Source organism: Bubalus bubalis, chromosome 12 (assembly GCF_019923935.1).
Source record: "Bubalus bubalis isolate 160015118507 breed Murrah chromosome 12, NDDB_SH_1, whole genome shotgun sequence".
Lineage (NCBI taxonomy): Eukaryota > Metazoa > Chordata > Mammalia > Artiodactyla > Bovidae > Bubalus > Bubalus bubalis.
In genome coordinates this window covers 95188739-95205052 of record NC_059168.1, presented here as the reverse complement: position 1 = coordinate 95205052, position 16314 = coordinate 95188739, and the positions used below count along the sequence as shown (strand labels likewise).

The 16314-nt window shown below is 37.7% G+C and overlaps 1 protein-coding gene and 1 long non-coding RNA gene across 6 annotated transcripts in view; one reads left to right on the top strand and one right to left on the bottom strand.

The window, feature by feature from the left end:
• The window catches only part of NR6A1 (nuclear receptor subfamily 6 group A member 1), a 232304-nt gene that overhangs the window by 28306 nt on the left and 187684 nt on the right, over positions 1-16314 (top strand). For all 5 annotated transcript variants that reach the window (XM_044925555.2, XM_044925553.2, XM_044925554.2 and 2 more), the window contains exon 2: positions 4388-4429. In XM_044925555.2, coding sequence (XP_044781490.1) covers positions 4388-4429 — 42 coding nt within the window. The remainder of the gene's footprint in view (positions 1-4387; positions 4430-16314) is intronic.
• LOC102389717 overlaps positions 10477-16314 on the bottom strand; it is a 63249-nt gene continuing 57411 nt past the window's right edge. The window contains exons 3-4 of the long non-coding RNA XR_003102417.2: positions 12483-12536; positions 10477-10611 (exon numbers count right to left, since the gene is read on the bottom strand). This is a non-coding gene — a long non-coding RNA (uncharacterized LOC102389717). The remainder of the gene's footprint in view (positions 10612-12482; positions 12537-16314) is intronic.

Genomic DNA, 16314 nt, shown 5'->3' with positions numbered 1-16314 from the left:
AGTTCTTGCCATAAAGTAGTTTATTTATTTATATATACTTACCAAATTTTATTGACTGGCAGGATCCTGACCAAGATCCAAGCCTCTATTGCACCATGAGACTCACAACAATTGAACAATATGGTTATTTTTATCCCCATTTCAGGAATTAGCTATTGGGTAGTTAATTAAACAAAAACAGTGGCAAATCTGGGATTTGACTCCAACTCAGACCCATGCCCTTTTTCTCTATGCTTCTAAGCTGAACTGTGGTAGCTGAATATATGGGCTTCACTGGTGGCTCAGAGGTAAAGCATCTGCCCGCCAGTGCGAGAGACACAGGTTCGTTCGATCCCTGGGTCAGGAACATCCCCTGCAGAGGGAAATGGCAATCCATTCCAGTATTCTTGCCTGGGAAATCTTACAGACAGAAGAGTCTGGTGGGCTACAGTCCATGGGGTCACAAAGAGTCGAGCGTGACATCAACTAAACAACAAAAACAACAACTAAAAACATACAAACCTTGCTCTAAATTTCAGATTGCTTATGAACATGCTGACTGAGTGGTATATCTGTCATTTTAGGAACCAGTCTGTTTCTTTTTTATTTTTGGCTGGGTCTTTGTTGCTGTATGCATGCATGCTTTCTCTTTGCAGCAGGTGGGGGCTTCTCTTTGTTGCAGTGCGCAGGCTTCTTACCGTGGTGGCTTCTCTTGTTGCAGCACAGGCTCTAGGCATGAAGGCTTTAGTAGTTGCAGCATGCAGACCCGGTTGTTTCTGCTTTCTGGCTCTAGAATGCCAACTCAGTAGTTGGGGTGCATGGGCTTAGTTGCCTCTCAGCATGTGGGATTGTCCAAGACCAGGGATCGAACTTGTGTCCCTTGTGTTGCAAGGCAGATTCTTAACCACTGGACTACCAGGCAAGCCCCCAATCTGTGTTTCTTGACTTTCCCTTTTTAAAGCAATTTAAGCCACCAGCCAAAGGCTCTAGATTTCTCAGAACATTTCCCTAATCTGTTTAATGTGTTGTGAGGCAGGAGGTTTGGGGGTTATTTTTGTGTTTTTAGGTGGCTTAGGAGTCTGCTTTTTACTGAACAATTCTGATATCCTTTCTTTGCCTTTGTGTTGAATTGAATTCAACACATAGAGGGGTTACTTCTAGCAGTGGTTTGGGTTCTTGTAGCTAGAAACCCTTTTGCTAGCCAGATGTGGTTTCTGAGAATCTGGGTAAGACTGTTTGAGAACAGTAGCCAGATATAGCCATTCCATTGACTTGTTGTCAGGAGGTAGGATTAACATTGTTCTCTGTATCTCCTCAGACCTCCAGTGTTAGTAATGATCTGTAAAGCCAGAGACAACATTATTAGCCAGTGGTCTCAGGGCTGGATAGAGGGAATATATAGACATGGTTACTGAATTTCATAATCAGGGATCTTTTGTGACCACTGGAGGAATTTGTTTTAAGGTAAATAGAAAGAGTTCTTCTTTTCCTTAGGAGTGACATACTACCTCTGGGATTATTGTATCAAGCAGTTTATAGGCACAAAATATAAAAAAAGGTTCAAGAATCACAGCAAGTAACTAAACTATGTTAGTAATGTTAGGGGATTCCATTCCAGGTCTTTGAGGATGATGTCATGAGTGAATTAATAGTTAACTCTCCTATAATCTGCTCTTTGGTGTCATAGATACAGCACGAAATTTCTTGGACCCTTGGGGTTAGTTAGTAGCAACTCACATATATTGAGCTTTGACTTTGTCAAGTACTGTGTAAAGTCTTTACATGCAGTGTCTCATTTAATCCTTTTAACAGACCTATCAGGTAAGTGCTGTTCATCTCAGTTTATAGCAGGGCTAGGGTCGTCGTATCAGCTGAAAGTGTAAAAGGGCTAAGTCTCTAAAGGAAAATCAGAATGCCATTAACAGAAGGGGGAGTGATTGCTAGGCAGGTAAAAGCAATAGATGCCCACTTTAACTGTTTTTCTTAGTACTGTCTTTGTTTTTTTAGTCACTCCCTCTTTATTTGTCTTTGATCTAGTTATTTTGAGTTCCAAATGTTGTTTTCAGAAAATGTTGTTAGACTTTGTCTTTCTTGAAACCCAGTATAGTTCTTTCACTTAATGTCCAGAATCTGAGGTCCAGAAGATAAGCAGTTACTTGCCTACATCATATGACTAAACCAAAAGTGGCTTTTGAACTATAACTTTCCCATTATACTATTCTACCTTCCCATGTTTTTGTCCTATTTTTGAGTCAGTTTATGTTAAGTGTATGCTTATTCTCAGTTTCATTTCTGGCAGAATGTTCAATATTGGACCCATGTGTAATGATGAGTGATTTCCTTATTGCCTGGCATCTCTCTACAGCTTTTCTGATCCCCAGGCATTTATATAGAGAAGATTTAAAGTCGCTCTAAGGTGATCCTTTTTAGGCATATCAGTCACTTTAGCACCTTCCAAACTCTGGTTTTCCAGATCAGATTTCCTCACTCAAACATTCCACACACTTTTCAGGCCAAACTTAGATTTTCTGATCCTGTGACTTTCTTCCCTTGATCTAGAGACAGGGTAGTGTTTTCTGTTTTGTTCATCCTACGTTTGAACACCTTACATATTGTATCAGCGGCAACTGTTGTGGGCATAGAAACAGTTCTGTGGATGGATGAGGCACTGTCACTACGCTTGAAGAATTCACTGTCTTGTGAAGGAGGCAGTTATTTAAGTTGTGAGCACGGGAGAAGCATCTTCTGTTTTCCACGTTTCATTGAAGGATGATGAGTAGTTCTTTACCAAGTGAAGGAGGAGGAAGCGCAGGAAGACAAGGAATGTGGTTTGTTTGGTGAGTGTTTAGGATTGCAAGGACTTTGAAAGTGGTGTTTAAACAGTCTGCTATTTGAATCCTTCTCCACATGACTCCCAGTTGCTCTTTTGGCTTCTGGTTGCCTGACTCTGATGACACAAAATACTCTTGTAACCATCTAGTGCTAGTTTTGCACCATTATTTTTGAGTTTACCATTGAGATACTACAGTTGATATTTATTGAACAGCTGCTTTGTACTAGGCTTGTGAGAGATAATGGGGATACAGCTGTGAACAAGACAGGCCAGGTTCCTTCCCCTAGGATGATGGAACATTATTAGTGGAACAGCCTCATAGTGGCATCAGACATTGAACAAGTAATTCCTTGTTGATGAGTGCACAAAGCATTGTAGATAGTTATTATAGGGAGCTTTGACCTTTTGTATGAGGTGAGGGTAAAGGAGGCAAGAAAAAGCTTTTCTGAGGAAATATTTAAACTGAGGATGGGTCAAAAACAAACTGGAGAGAGTAAGCAGTCATTCCAGGAAAACAGAACTTTGATCAACTGTGTATAGAACTCCTATTGTCTATTTGGCACTCACTGTGCTTGATTTTTCTCTTCAGTGTGATAGTTGTACACCAATCGGAAAGATGTAGCTTAGAGTTTTGGGGCCTGAAATGTGCTTTGAGGGCTGTTTATTCCAACCTGAATAGCATACATTAATGGAAGAATTGCTTCTATTTGTGTGTATAGGTAAAATTCTTTGGCAGTTATGAAAATTTTAAGTAAAATTACCCTGTTTGATGTTTTATAAGTTCATTTTTTTTTGTTTTTATAAGTTCATATATTTTGCTTTCTTTTGGAAAATAATTGATAGCATAAGTAGAACATGACAAATATTAAATGCATTGTAAATTTACTACGAAATATGATAGCTGGTAAAGAATACACCTGCAATGCAGGAGACCCCAGTTCAATTCCTGGGTCAGGAAGATCTCCTGGAGAAGCAATAGACTACCTACTCCAGTATTCTTGGGCTTCCCTGGTGGCTCAGTTGGTAAAGAATCTGCCTGTAGTGCGGGAGACCTGGGTTCGATCCCTGGGTTGGGAAGATCCCCTGGAGAAGAGAGAAGCTACCCACAGTATTCTGGCTTGGAGAATTCCATGGACTGTACAGTCCATGGGGTTGCAAAGAGTTGGACATGACAGAGCAACTTTCAACATATGTATTACATATGTATGCATATTGCACATGTTTTATTGTACCTAACTTTGGCATGGTTACTCATAGTTACTTATACTGTTGTTTATTGAGCTCCTCTGTGCCAGAGACTGTGCTAAATAAGCATTTTATATCATTATCTCACTTAATCCTCATTACTGCTCCATGAGAAGTGCTGTACCATCTCCATTTTTTAATATAAAAATGATGAAATGGAGGCTCAAAGAAGGATCTACAGTAGCTAAATGTTATAGAGCCAGGATTCAAATCCAAATTTGACTTATGAGTCTGGATTATTTTTTTCACTATATTATACTTTTCATATTTGGAGGCACCTTGGAGTAATTCATGAATTATAATCTTTTTTTCCTGTTTTTTTCTCTTCAGGCTTTTGTCAGGACGAATTGGCAGAGCTCGACTCAAGCACTAGTAAGTTCTAAATGTTCCCCAGTGTTAATGGATAAGAAAAGTATATGTGTGTGTACTTTTAAATGTATAACTTAAGGTGTCATTTATAGGCCTATTCACAGATTTTATTTCACTTTATGATTATGGGGAGGACATTCTCTTTTCTACTTATATTTTATTTTTCTTCTCCTAATACTTTTTGGTGGTCAGACTCTAGCCATTTAATAGAAAATTTTTTGCTGAAAATTTCTGTTTAATGCTAGTCTTGTTTTTCATCACCCCATGAAGGTACCACTGACAAAAATTGTGCTTTCATTTACGTACACATACAAGCATATACCCACAGCCACGTTTTAAAAGTATTGACTAATTTTGACGTTTCTTTCAAAGAAGGATTAGGTACAGGTTTAGATATTTATAGATGATAACCTTCATACCACAGTTTAATTTCTAAGCATCTTCATCTACATTCTTAAGTTTAAGGTACGAGAATGACCGTTTCAAAGTCTTAATTAAATGATGCTTTTCATCTGTGTTTATAGTGCTCTCATAATGTCACACACACCATTCTGGGTTATGGACATGGGAATATTCAGTGTATACACATATTATTTTGCCATAATACTAAAAGGTCAAATGATACTTTAGATTGAGACTCTATGAAATGATCTAGAGTTATTTTTTCTAGTTCTTGTATTTTTTAGGGTTATGGGGCTGGTTATTTGTTACCATTCTGTTGTTGAGGTAAGCGATAAAGTTCACCTTCTCACCATCCTGACTAACAGCTGTGGACCTTCTCATATTTTCCTCACACACCTTAATAGTATAAGATTCATGTTTATTTAACTAATAGTTACTAATTGCAAAACAAAAGTAAGTCTCATAATGATTATCAAACATTAAGGAAATAGGTTTTTCTTTCTAGAAGTTATAAAGTTCTGAATCAGCTTTGTAGGTAATACCAGATATTACCTACAAAGTTGGATATCCAACTTTGGATTATAGGTTCGGTTTACCTCACCTTCCTACCTCACATCCCAGTACCTATGAGGGAACACACTATTTTCACTTTGTCTTTCTTTTATGAATAGCTGTCATTTAGGAGGAGGAAAAGGTAAATTCTTGAGTCATGGGCCTTTCTTAGAAGCACTTTTTAGAATTTGTCATTTTTGGCTGCTCTGGGTCTTCCTCGGGGTGCATGGGCTTTCTCTAGTTGTGGCAAATGGGCTACTCTCTAGTTGGAATAAATGGGCTTCTCATTGCAGTGGCTTCTTTTGTTGCAGAGCATAGGCTCTAGGTATGCAGGCTTCAGTAGTTGTAACCCTCAGGCTCAGCAGTTGTGGCCCTGGGCCTAGTTACTCTGTGGCACATGGGATCTTCCTGGACCAGGGAGTGAACTTGTGTCCCCTGCATTGGCAGGCAGATTCCCAGCCTCTGGACCACCAGTGGGAAGCCCCACTTAGAAGAATTTTTTAACACTAGGAAGGATACTGACATGCCTTGTGATCTTTCAGATAGAACTACACATAAAACAAGCCAGATAATTGAGAACTCAATTTAATATTGAATGTTTTCCGCTCAGGACTAGTTCTAGGCTCCAGGGATACAAAAATAAATAAAACCTAAGTCCCATTCTCATTTGTTAAGTCTATCAGAAAACCTTTCCTAGTCTGAAATTATTTAAAAATACTCTTTTTTAAGCATATGGGAGCCAAATTTATTCTTCATTTAGTAGCAATTAGAAATATTCATGCCCATCTTCTAGGAAAGGTACTTGATACTCTTAGGAAGATTATTTTTGGATTTTTCTTCCTGCTGGCCCAAGTAATTCTAACTCATTTAACATTTCTGCATAGAATCCCTGTCTAGATACTGTGCTTTATAGATCTCTCCATTCCATGAAAATGAACAGATACTGAATCATAATTTTATTAATATATGTCAGTATGGAATGAGAGTTACCTAAAAAAATCATTTTTCTTTTAAAAATTGTACTTAGCTTATGTGGCCAATATTTTCAGTAGTCCCCATGTTATTTTTGTGAAGTTACTAGTGTTTTTGGTCTGTCTGTTTGAAATACATAAAGATCTGACATTATAATAATGAGTAGGCAGAAATAGAAGTTTATCGTCCTGTTTGAATCAGTCTTGGGGTTCAAATGAGCATGCTCAGTCCTACCGAATAATAGGAAACCTCGACTGAAATGGGCTATGCTGCTGCTGAGTCGCTTCAGTCGTGTCCGACTCTGTGCGACCCCGTAGACGGCAGCCCACCAGGCTCCCCCATCCCTGGGATTCTCCAGGCAAGAATACTGGAGTGGGTTGCCATTTCCTCCTCCAATGCATGAAAGTGAAAAGTGAAAGTGTTGGTTATGGTTGTTGATATTACAAATTCTATGGCTTCTGATTGGGAAGGAGTAAAGTCTCCTATGTTAATACCTCATGACTTTTGCGCATTAGATGGAGGACAGTAGGGTTTTCTTTGTGATGAATCTTTGGAATTTAGAGGCTCCAGTGTCTCCCTTACTCCTCAAATTCCTGATAGGGAAGGCCTGCTCGTTCTTGCTTATTTTGAACGAAGAAATACCATTGTTGCTGATTTCCCATTTTGCTTGTCAGTGGTTGTAGACAGCAAGTTTGGGACATGTGGTATGTATTGGAACTGGATGAGGAAAACCAATTTTGTCCAATTCATATGGCCCCCGCCTCCCTTTTCAGTGGTAGAGCAGATGGGTAGCCATGCTTAGAATATGGGCAGCTGTTCACACTCTGGCCGCCTTCCTATGATTCCTGCGCTTCCTGGAGTCCAATGTTACGGCACAGGTTCAGGCTAAGTTCATTTCTACAAGAAGCATCTCTGTACCCTGCCTATTAGCATAAGCTAGGGACAAGGGCAGTCAAAGGTCAAGAGAAGTTCAAAACAGCATAACCTTTCTCTGCTTCTGTTTCCAAATAACCCCAGTCTGCCCTGCTCCCCAAGTTTTTTTTCTCAGCCATCATGTTTACTGTGTAGTTGTAAAACTCAAGAGAACAACGACTGACTTGATACAAGGGAAGTTAGAGAATAGAAGTCATTGTTGCTTAAAACAGGAGAAATAATTGATTTATGTTTGGGGGCCAATTAGGCTATAAAACAGGAACAGTAAAGGGACCTATGACTTCAGGACAGCTACTTGCTCTGATTTCTGTCCCACAGACAAGGGGCTCCCCAATAAAGGCTGTCAGCTTTCTAGGCTAAATTATTAATTCCTTTCATGCCTCTCAGGGATTGTAAACAGCACATAATACAGGAAAACAATTGATACTGTTCAGTTATTGGCCAGATAGAGGGTCAAAGGGTAAATAGTTGGATTAGCAACAGCTGTTCTTCTTCCCTAGTCAGACTTTGTCCCTTATTACATTTCAGCAAATCCATTCCTGGATTTTTGGCCTCTGAATAGTTAAATCCATTCCTCTTCTTATAAAATAATCCTATAAATAATTGGAGAATGGATATTGACCAAAATTGAAAATACTGATATTTTAATTCAGTTTCTGTAGTTGAAGGTGAGCATTCTTTTTGGTATGTGCTGACTGTGGTTATTTGGTGTTCAGAGGATGTTTCCCAAGGAAAGTAACAACTTGAAGTTTAGACAAATTAGTAGCTTTTTAGCTGTTTATACCATCTGCTTGAGGATTTTCTTGTAGCTTGATTAAAAGACAGAAATTGCCTTTATTTAAACTGTTGGTAGGATAATGCATGTTCATTGTGGAAAACACTAAAAGAAAAATACAAACACCCCTAATTCCACCACCTGGAAATAACCATTGCTTCTTATTTGAGAATATGTCCTTCCAGTTTGTGTCTGAACTTTTTATGTGGTTAGAAATCATATATACAATTTTGTTTACTATTTATTGCTCCCCCACTCAGCATTACATTGGGAACATTGTTCCAAGTCATGAAAAATTTTTCATAAATCTTTTTAATGGCAAGATAATATTTCTTTGTAAGTGAATAACTTTACTGTGGTTTATTTAACCATTTTCCTACTGTTGGACGTTTCGGTTGTTTCCAGTTTTTTCTTCATTATAAGTAATGCCACAATGAACATAATTTTATATAAATTTTTTGTCTGCATTTTAAGTGAGCCCTTTAGCTTTTTATTTAATATAAGCCAGAACTCTTCTGAATTAAGAGCATGGACTCCAGCTCAAGATTGCTTGAGTTCTGTAATCTTGGCTTAGTTATTTAACCTCTCTGTGCCTCAGTACTCTCTTCTATTGTATGGGGACAATGAAAAAATATTTCTACTTGACAAGGCTGGTGTGAAGATTAAATGAAGTAATAACATGCATTTGGAACAATGCTTGGTAAATGATAAACACTGTTGTTTTTGTTGTTCAGTTACTAAGTCGTGTCTGATTCTCTGTGACCCTATGGACTGTAGCATACCAGACTCCCCTGTTCTTTACTATCTCCTGGAGTTTGCTTAAATTCATGTCCATGAGTCAGTGATGCTATCTGACCATCTCCTCCTCTGTCACCCTCTTCTCCTTTTGTCTTCAGTCTTTCCCAGCATCAGGATCTTTTCCAGTGAATTCACTCTTTGCATCAGGTGGCCACAGTATTGGAGCTTCAGCTTCAGATATGAATATTCAGGGTTGATTTCCTTTAGGATTGACTGCTTTGATCTCCTTGCAGCTTAAGGGACTCTTAAGAGTCTTCTCCAGAATTACAGTTCAAAAGCATTGGTTCTTCAGTGCTCAGTCTTTATGGTCCAACTCTCACATCTATACATGACTGCTGGGAAAACCATAGCTTCGGCTATATGGACCTTTGTCAGCAAAGTGTTGTCTCTGCTTTTTAATATGCTGTCTAGGTTTGTCATAGCTTTCCTTCCAAGGAGAACGTGTCTTTCAGTTTCATGGCTGCAGTCACCATTGGCAGTGTTTTTGGAGCCCAAGAAAATAAAATCTTACACCACTTCTGTTTTTCCCCTTCTATTTGCTATGAAGTGATGGGATCAGGTGCCATGATGTCAGTTTTTTGAGTGTTGAGTTTCAAGCCAGCTTTTCACTCTCCTCTTTCAGCCTCATCAAAGGCTCTTTAGTTCCTCTTCGTTTTCTGCCATTAGAGTGGTATCATCTGCATATCTGAGGTTGTTGATATTTCTCTCTGTAGTTTTGATTTCAGCCTGTGATTTCATCCAGCCCAGCATTTCGCATGGTGTCCTCTGCATAGAAGTTAAATGAACAGAGTGACAATATATAACCTTGTCTTACTCTTTTCCCAATTTTGAACCAGTCCGTTGTTCCATGTCGGGTTCTAACTGTTGCTTCTTGACTGACATAGAGATTTCTCAGGAGACAGGTACGGTGGTCTGGTATTCCCATCTCTTTAAGTGTTTCTACAGTTCGTTGTGATCCACACAGTCAAAGGCTTTCGAGTAGATGTTTTTCTGTGTAGCATAATGTTGAAAGTCTCAGTCTCTTTGTACTTATGGCTGTTGTAACCACTTTATTCAATTAAAGTAGCCTGTGTTTCTTAATGACACAAAGATAAATCATTCCAGATGTTAGCAGGTGTAAGTTACTGCTTCAAGTAAGTAGTTTCCTCCAAGGAGCAGAGCTTATGTATTGCTGGCCAAGGCTATTCTTTACCATCTGGTTGACTGTTTGGGTGTTTGGACCCCTTCCTCCAACAGCAGCAGGTAACCCAAATGACCATCTGCCAGCCCATTTATTTAACCTCTTAGGAAAGAAACTGAAGAAGTTAACCCTCTGTTTATTCAAAATAAATACTCAGATTGTGCACTTGCTCTTTGGTCAGTAGCAAGGTCTTATAGAGAGCATGCTGAGGAAGAAATTTGTATCATTAAAAATCTACCATTACCATTTTAAAAGGACTGCCTAGTTTGGATTCTTCCTGACACAAACTTTAATACACACACACACACACACACACATATATATCCCCCCATTACTGATTAAGCACCTGGATAAATGAGCATTTTAGAAGAGAGTTGAGAGTTAATGTTTGCACTCTCTTACCATACTGATAGATTCCCACCAGGCAGAGATTCATGAGTGATGTGGGAGGAACAGGCAATTTAAAGCACAGCTTCAGAGTGAGACAACTTAATAATACTAGTTTGCTCTGGCTTCATGTTCATCTGTCAAGTGTTTTGGGGTCCCAAGGAGACTTTCTGTGGATTCTTCAGGCTATAAGAGAGAAATGTACATCTCAGCTAGAATACCCAATTTTGGAATAGGTTCATTCCAAAATTCCAACATTCTGTGTTGTGTCCTATCGGTTTATTCCTAGTTGTCAAACTGTATGTTACAATTTTTGATCTCAGAAAACAGTTCATATAAGCCCAAGTGTGGTCTGCAGATCATGAACTTGAGGCTGGGTGTTAGAGAGCAAAGAAAATGAACATTTACTGGGTGTTCTTATGTACCAGGTCCTCTGAACATGTTCAGTGGGAGTGAGGAGGGTTGGTTATAGCATTTAAAATTACCTACATTTAAGTTTGACTTTGTGATACTTACCCCATTGTTTCTTTCCCTTCCCACTTCTCTTTTTCCCTTTGATGTGTGTGCCAAGCTAAGACTCAGTTCCTGCCCTCAAGGGACTCTGATTTGATTAGGAATGACGAACACAAAACATGATCTGTGGCTTTTACTCCATAATAATAAAAATAATGATAATGATAGTAATAATGGCTAATATTTGTTACACACTAAATGCTTCATGTGCATTTTTCATTAAGCACTCATGAAACCTATTGAAAAGATACTATTCCTGTCTTACAGACCAGAGTGCTGAGGCCTGGAGAGGTTAAATGACTCACCCCAAAGTACACAGTGGAGAAATATCTGGGACTTCAGAGCTGCTGTTTTAATGAATCTTCTATCCTGTTTCTGGCTCTCTTGACTGTGACAAGTCTCAGATGCTAATGGAAGAGTTTAAGGCAGTATAATGATTTATAACATATAATGGGGCCTTTTGTGTCCAGAATAAAGACTCTTTTCTAAGTGTCATTTGGGCTCTTTTGCATATATTAGAATTATTTTGGATGTAAAGTAATTTTCTATGGAATAGGTTCCCAAAGAGATTTCTTCTGTAGTTCAGGATTATTTGCACTGTTTATTATCAAACGGGTTCTTTCCTGAAACAAATGAAGATAAGTTCACAAATCTCCCTTGGTTTCCCTCTTTGTGTCACCTTTCCTTCAGAACATTCTGGTTGTGATATTGGTATTTCACATTCATAACAGTTCCAAGAGCCTTGCTTCTAAAGCTTCAGCAGAATCTGTTAGGTCACTGCAAGATCACGTCTCCTGAATGTGGCCTTTTGCTGGGGAGTTCCTTTCTGATAAGGATTCTTTTGAACAGGATGGGGGTGGGATGAGATCCAGAGTTTAGGCTGAGCTCTCATCCCCTTGACCTCTGCCCCTATTTCAGAGTTTATACTGACTTGGTAGGGACTCCCTATGGAGCCAACAGTTTAGGACTTGTTTACAGTTGATGAAAAGATAGTTGCATTCAAAGGCTGTTTTTGGGTCCTTGGAGAGTCATGGATCTCTGCTATTATCTTTGGTGGGTTCAGGGAATGCTTGAACATCTGGGTCTGGAGATTTGTAATAGATGACTAAGAAGGAATGAGAAGAAACTCTGAAATTAGATAGGTTGCTGAAATTATTTCTGTGGGAGCAGTGTTGCAGTAATATTTTGAGAGCAGAGAAAGATTTTTATAAACCTGTTGTTGTTTTAATAAAAAAAAAAAGTGGAAGATGACTGTTTAAATTCAGTATATGATAACAAAGGGAATGTGTGGGAATTCTTTGTTTTTTGATGTCTCACCGAAGAGAAAATTTTTTGTGTTAGGCAAATGTGTTAGGTAGTGGAGGCAAACCTTGGATTATTAAATCCTCCTTTTTCAGAGTTATACAGAGGTTTACAAATTGGTATTTTCTCTAAAAATCTTGTGGTTCTCTATGTTGAGGAGAGTATAGCAATTGAATCCCAAATTAGTCCTCATAAGTCTTTTCTGGGCAGAGATCAGTTAAGATGACTCTTAGCTTCCATACCTGAAGTTACAGTTCTTCGTTTTTTTTGGTCCAGTATTTGTTGGAGATGTGAATCTGGAAGAAGAAAAGAAGCATCTTTCTTTAAAAGGTGCTGACAATATGAGCCAAAATTAAATTTTAATAGGTATACCCTCTGTTGGTAAACATAGGGAAGAATAAACTGCATGAATAATAAAATTCAAAGTGAAAATGTTATATCGTTTTCACCTTAGCATGAAATTCCATGAGCTAAATGTAATCTGGCCTATAGATCTATTTTGTTTGACTAATTGGATGTTTAAATAAAAACATATTAGTTGTCAACATTTAAAACCTGCAAGAATTTTGTGAAAATTTGGATTTCTGGCCTTCTTGATAAATTGGATGGTTCAACTGTAGGCCTAGATTTCTACATGTGATCTATTGGCTTGAATAGAGTAGTGGCTGCCTCTTTAAATGAGCATGTGCTCAGGTTTGTCACAAACCTGCATGACCTCTTTGATATACTTATGTTTCCTTCTAGTCTTCTGTAAGCATTTGAGTTTGCAATTCCTACATTAAAAAATAATTGTCAGTGCAGATGAAGATGTGGGAAAATAAGAAGTTTATGAGTATAATCTAATATTATCTGTCAACACTAAAAATGTTTGGGTTTATTCTCGCAGATTAAGCAGTTTAAATTTTAAACTTTTTAAATTCAGATTTGCAGATTTAGCAGTTAACACATCTGGGTATTTATCCTATAAGAAATGACAGGTGTGCAAAATGTATATTCACAGATATTCTTTTCAGCATTTATAATAGCAAAAAAAAAAAAAAAAAGGAATAGCTCAGAAATTTAATAGGGGACTTGTTACATGGATTATAGTTATCCATGTAGTGAAATACTGTAGAATTGTTAGGGAGAAGGTAAATTTTAGTGTAGAAGAGATACACTGAACTGTTAACAGTGATGTCTTTGGGCAAATGGTATCACAGAGTAATATTCACTATTACTGTGTTTTAATTTTTTTTAATTTATTTATTGGCTGCACCGTATTTTACAGGATCTTAGTTCCCAGTCCAAGAACCAAACCCTGGCCCTCGGTAGTGAAAGTGTGGAGTCCTAAGCATTGGATCACCAGGGAATTGACCTTAATTTTTTAATTTTTTTAAAATGAGATTCTTATGTTAAGAAACGAGATAAAGATTTTTAAAAAATCTACTGGCTCTTATTTCAGCTGCCAAGTTTCTAAGGCTATTCTGCCAAATTGAGTCACCCAGGCTACAGTTTCGCATTTAGATCATAGATTTTACATTCAGAATTCTCTTATCTTGAAATTGCTTTAAGGAATGAGGATCAGTATCCTCAAGTATCAGGAACTATCTTGAAGCTCAGGAACAGGGTAAAAGCTTAGAGCAGCATTTTCAGGCTTCTGCTTTCAGCCTTGCCTTCATTCACTAATCATGGCATCAGAATTGGCCTACTTTTTATCCTGCTGTCAAAAATGTAGGGAGCCTTAAGTAAGCTTCTCATATGAATTGTGTTGCCCTGGAGGTTGCAGGGTTATGTTGCTAAAAGTGACCCTAATGGACATGGTGTAGTGGAAAAAATACGAGAGTTTGTATCTTGGTTTTTGCCAGTCCTTGGTAGGTGATCATAGGCAACCTGTGAAGATCAGTTTCTTCATCCATAAAACAGTAATAATCCCTGTTAGGGGTTGTTTTTTAAAAAATAAGTCAGATAATACAAGTGAATTGCCCAGCATTTAGCTGCTCTAGCTGTTCTTGAATGTTTCTTCACTGCTGAAATATATGAAGAGTTTCTAACTTTTTAGGCTAATATTTAGTGAGCATTTTTACTATATGCTTATGGTTTTAAAACTTTGTCTCCTTTTTCTTTCAACTCTGTGAAGTTGTTCTCAACTTTAGTTCTCCCCATTTTATAGATAAGGCAACTGACAGTTTAACACTTTGTCAAGATCACACAGCAGTTAAGTGGCAAAACTGAAGCCTGTGTGATTCCAAAGCCAATGTACTTTTTTTATCTTTTTAAAATAGTGGTATGATTTACTTATAGTGAAATATTAAGTGTAAGATTCAAGCAGTTTTCACAAATGTATGTACCCTTGAAATTCATGTTTCATCTAGATGTAGAACACTGCCATCCCTTCAGAAAATTCCTTTAGGCTTTTTTCAGTTGATCATACTCTTTTGCCCCTAAGAAGCAGTAACTTCTGACTTCTGTCACGATAGATGAGTTTGTCTGTTCTAACATGTCTTATACATGGAATCATACAACATGTGCTTTTTTGTGTCTAGTGTTTTTCAGCATAATGTTTTAGACTCATCCATGTTGTTGCAGGTGTTACTAATTCTTTTTATTGCTGAGTAGTATTCAGTTGTCTGTATCATAGTCGATCTGTTCATCTGTTGATACCTAGTCTCTTTCTGGGTCTGGGCTACTAGGAATAAAGCAGCTATGAATATTCTTGTACGTGGTTTTTGTGGATATATTTTTATTTCTCTTAAACATACCTAGGAATTGTTGGGTCTGATGGTAGCTTTATGTTAAACTTTTTATGAACTTGTCAGTTTTCCAAATTGTGTATGCATTTTGCAATTCCATTAGTATGAGTTCTAATGGTTCCACATCCTTGCAGGTGTTTGGTGTTGTAAACTTTTAAATTTTAATTATTCTAGTGAGCAAAAATGATGTGTTTTTAATTTGCATTTCCCTCATGACTATGTTGGTCACTTTTTCACACCCTTATTGGCCATTCGTGTTTCCTTTTTAGAAATGTCTATTCAAAATATTTTGATAATGTAAGAAGTCATGTTCTTTGTCCTGTTATTGAGTTGTGGATATTTTTTATTATGATACAAGTCTTTCATCAAGTATATATGTTGTGAATTTTTCTCCCAATCTGTGGCTTTCTCTTTTACTTTATTAAACATGATTTTTGATTAGTAAAAGTTTTACATTTTTATGAAGTTCTGTTTATTAATTTTTTCTTTTATAATTAATGCCTTCTGTATCCTCCCTAAGAAATCTTGGCCTAACCTGAGGTTTCTAAGTTATTATTCTGATTCCTACTAGAAACTTTATGGTTTTAGCTTTATTCAGGTTAGTTTTGTTTTTTTTTTTGGTATGGTATAAGATAGGAATCAGAGTCTTTTTATATGAATATTTATGTTACAGCACTTTTTGTTGACAAGATTTTCCCATTGAGTTTTTGATATGCTTGCTGAAAAATAATTTGATCTTCTTATGTATGATCTACTTGTAGACTCTTATTTTCTTCAATAATCTATTTATAATACCACAATATTTTGAATACTATAGTTGTATAGTAAATCTTAAAATTCTCCAACTCCATTCTTCCTTTTCAGAGTTATTTTAGCTGTTTTAGCTATTCTAGGGTTTTGTTTTAATTTCCTTATACATTTTAGAATCAGTTCATCAAAAAAAATTTTTTTTAAACAAAGCCTGCTGAGATTTTCGGAGAAGGCAATGGCACCCCACTCCAGTACTCTTGCCTGGAAAATCCCATGGACGGAGGAGCTTGGTGGGCTGCAGTCCATGGGGTCGCTGAGGGTTGGACACGACTGAGCGACTTCAGTTTGACTTTTCGCTTTCATGCATTGGAGAAGGAAATGGCAACCCACTCCAGTGTTCTTGCCTGGAGCATCCCAGGGACGGGGGAGCCTGGTGGGCTGCCGTCTCTGGGGTCGCACAGAGTCGGACACGACTGAAGTGACTTAGCAGCAGCAGCAGCTGAGATTTTGGATTTCATTGATCGTATCAATTTGGAGAGACTTGTCATTTTAGAATTGAATCTTCTAGTCTGTTAATTCAGTATATTTTCCCACT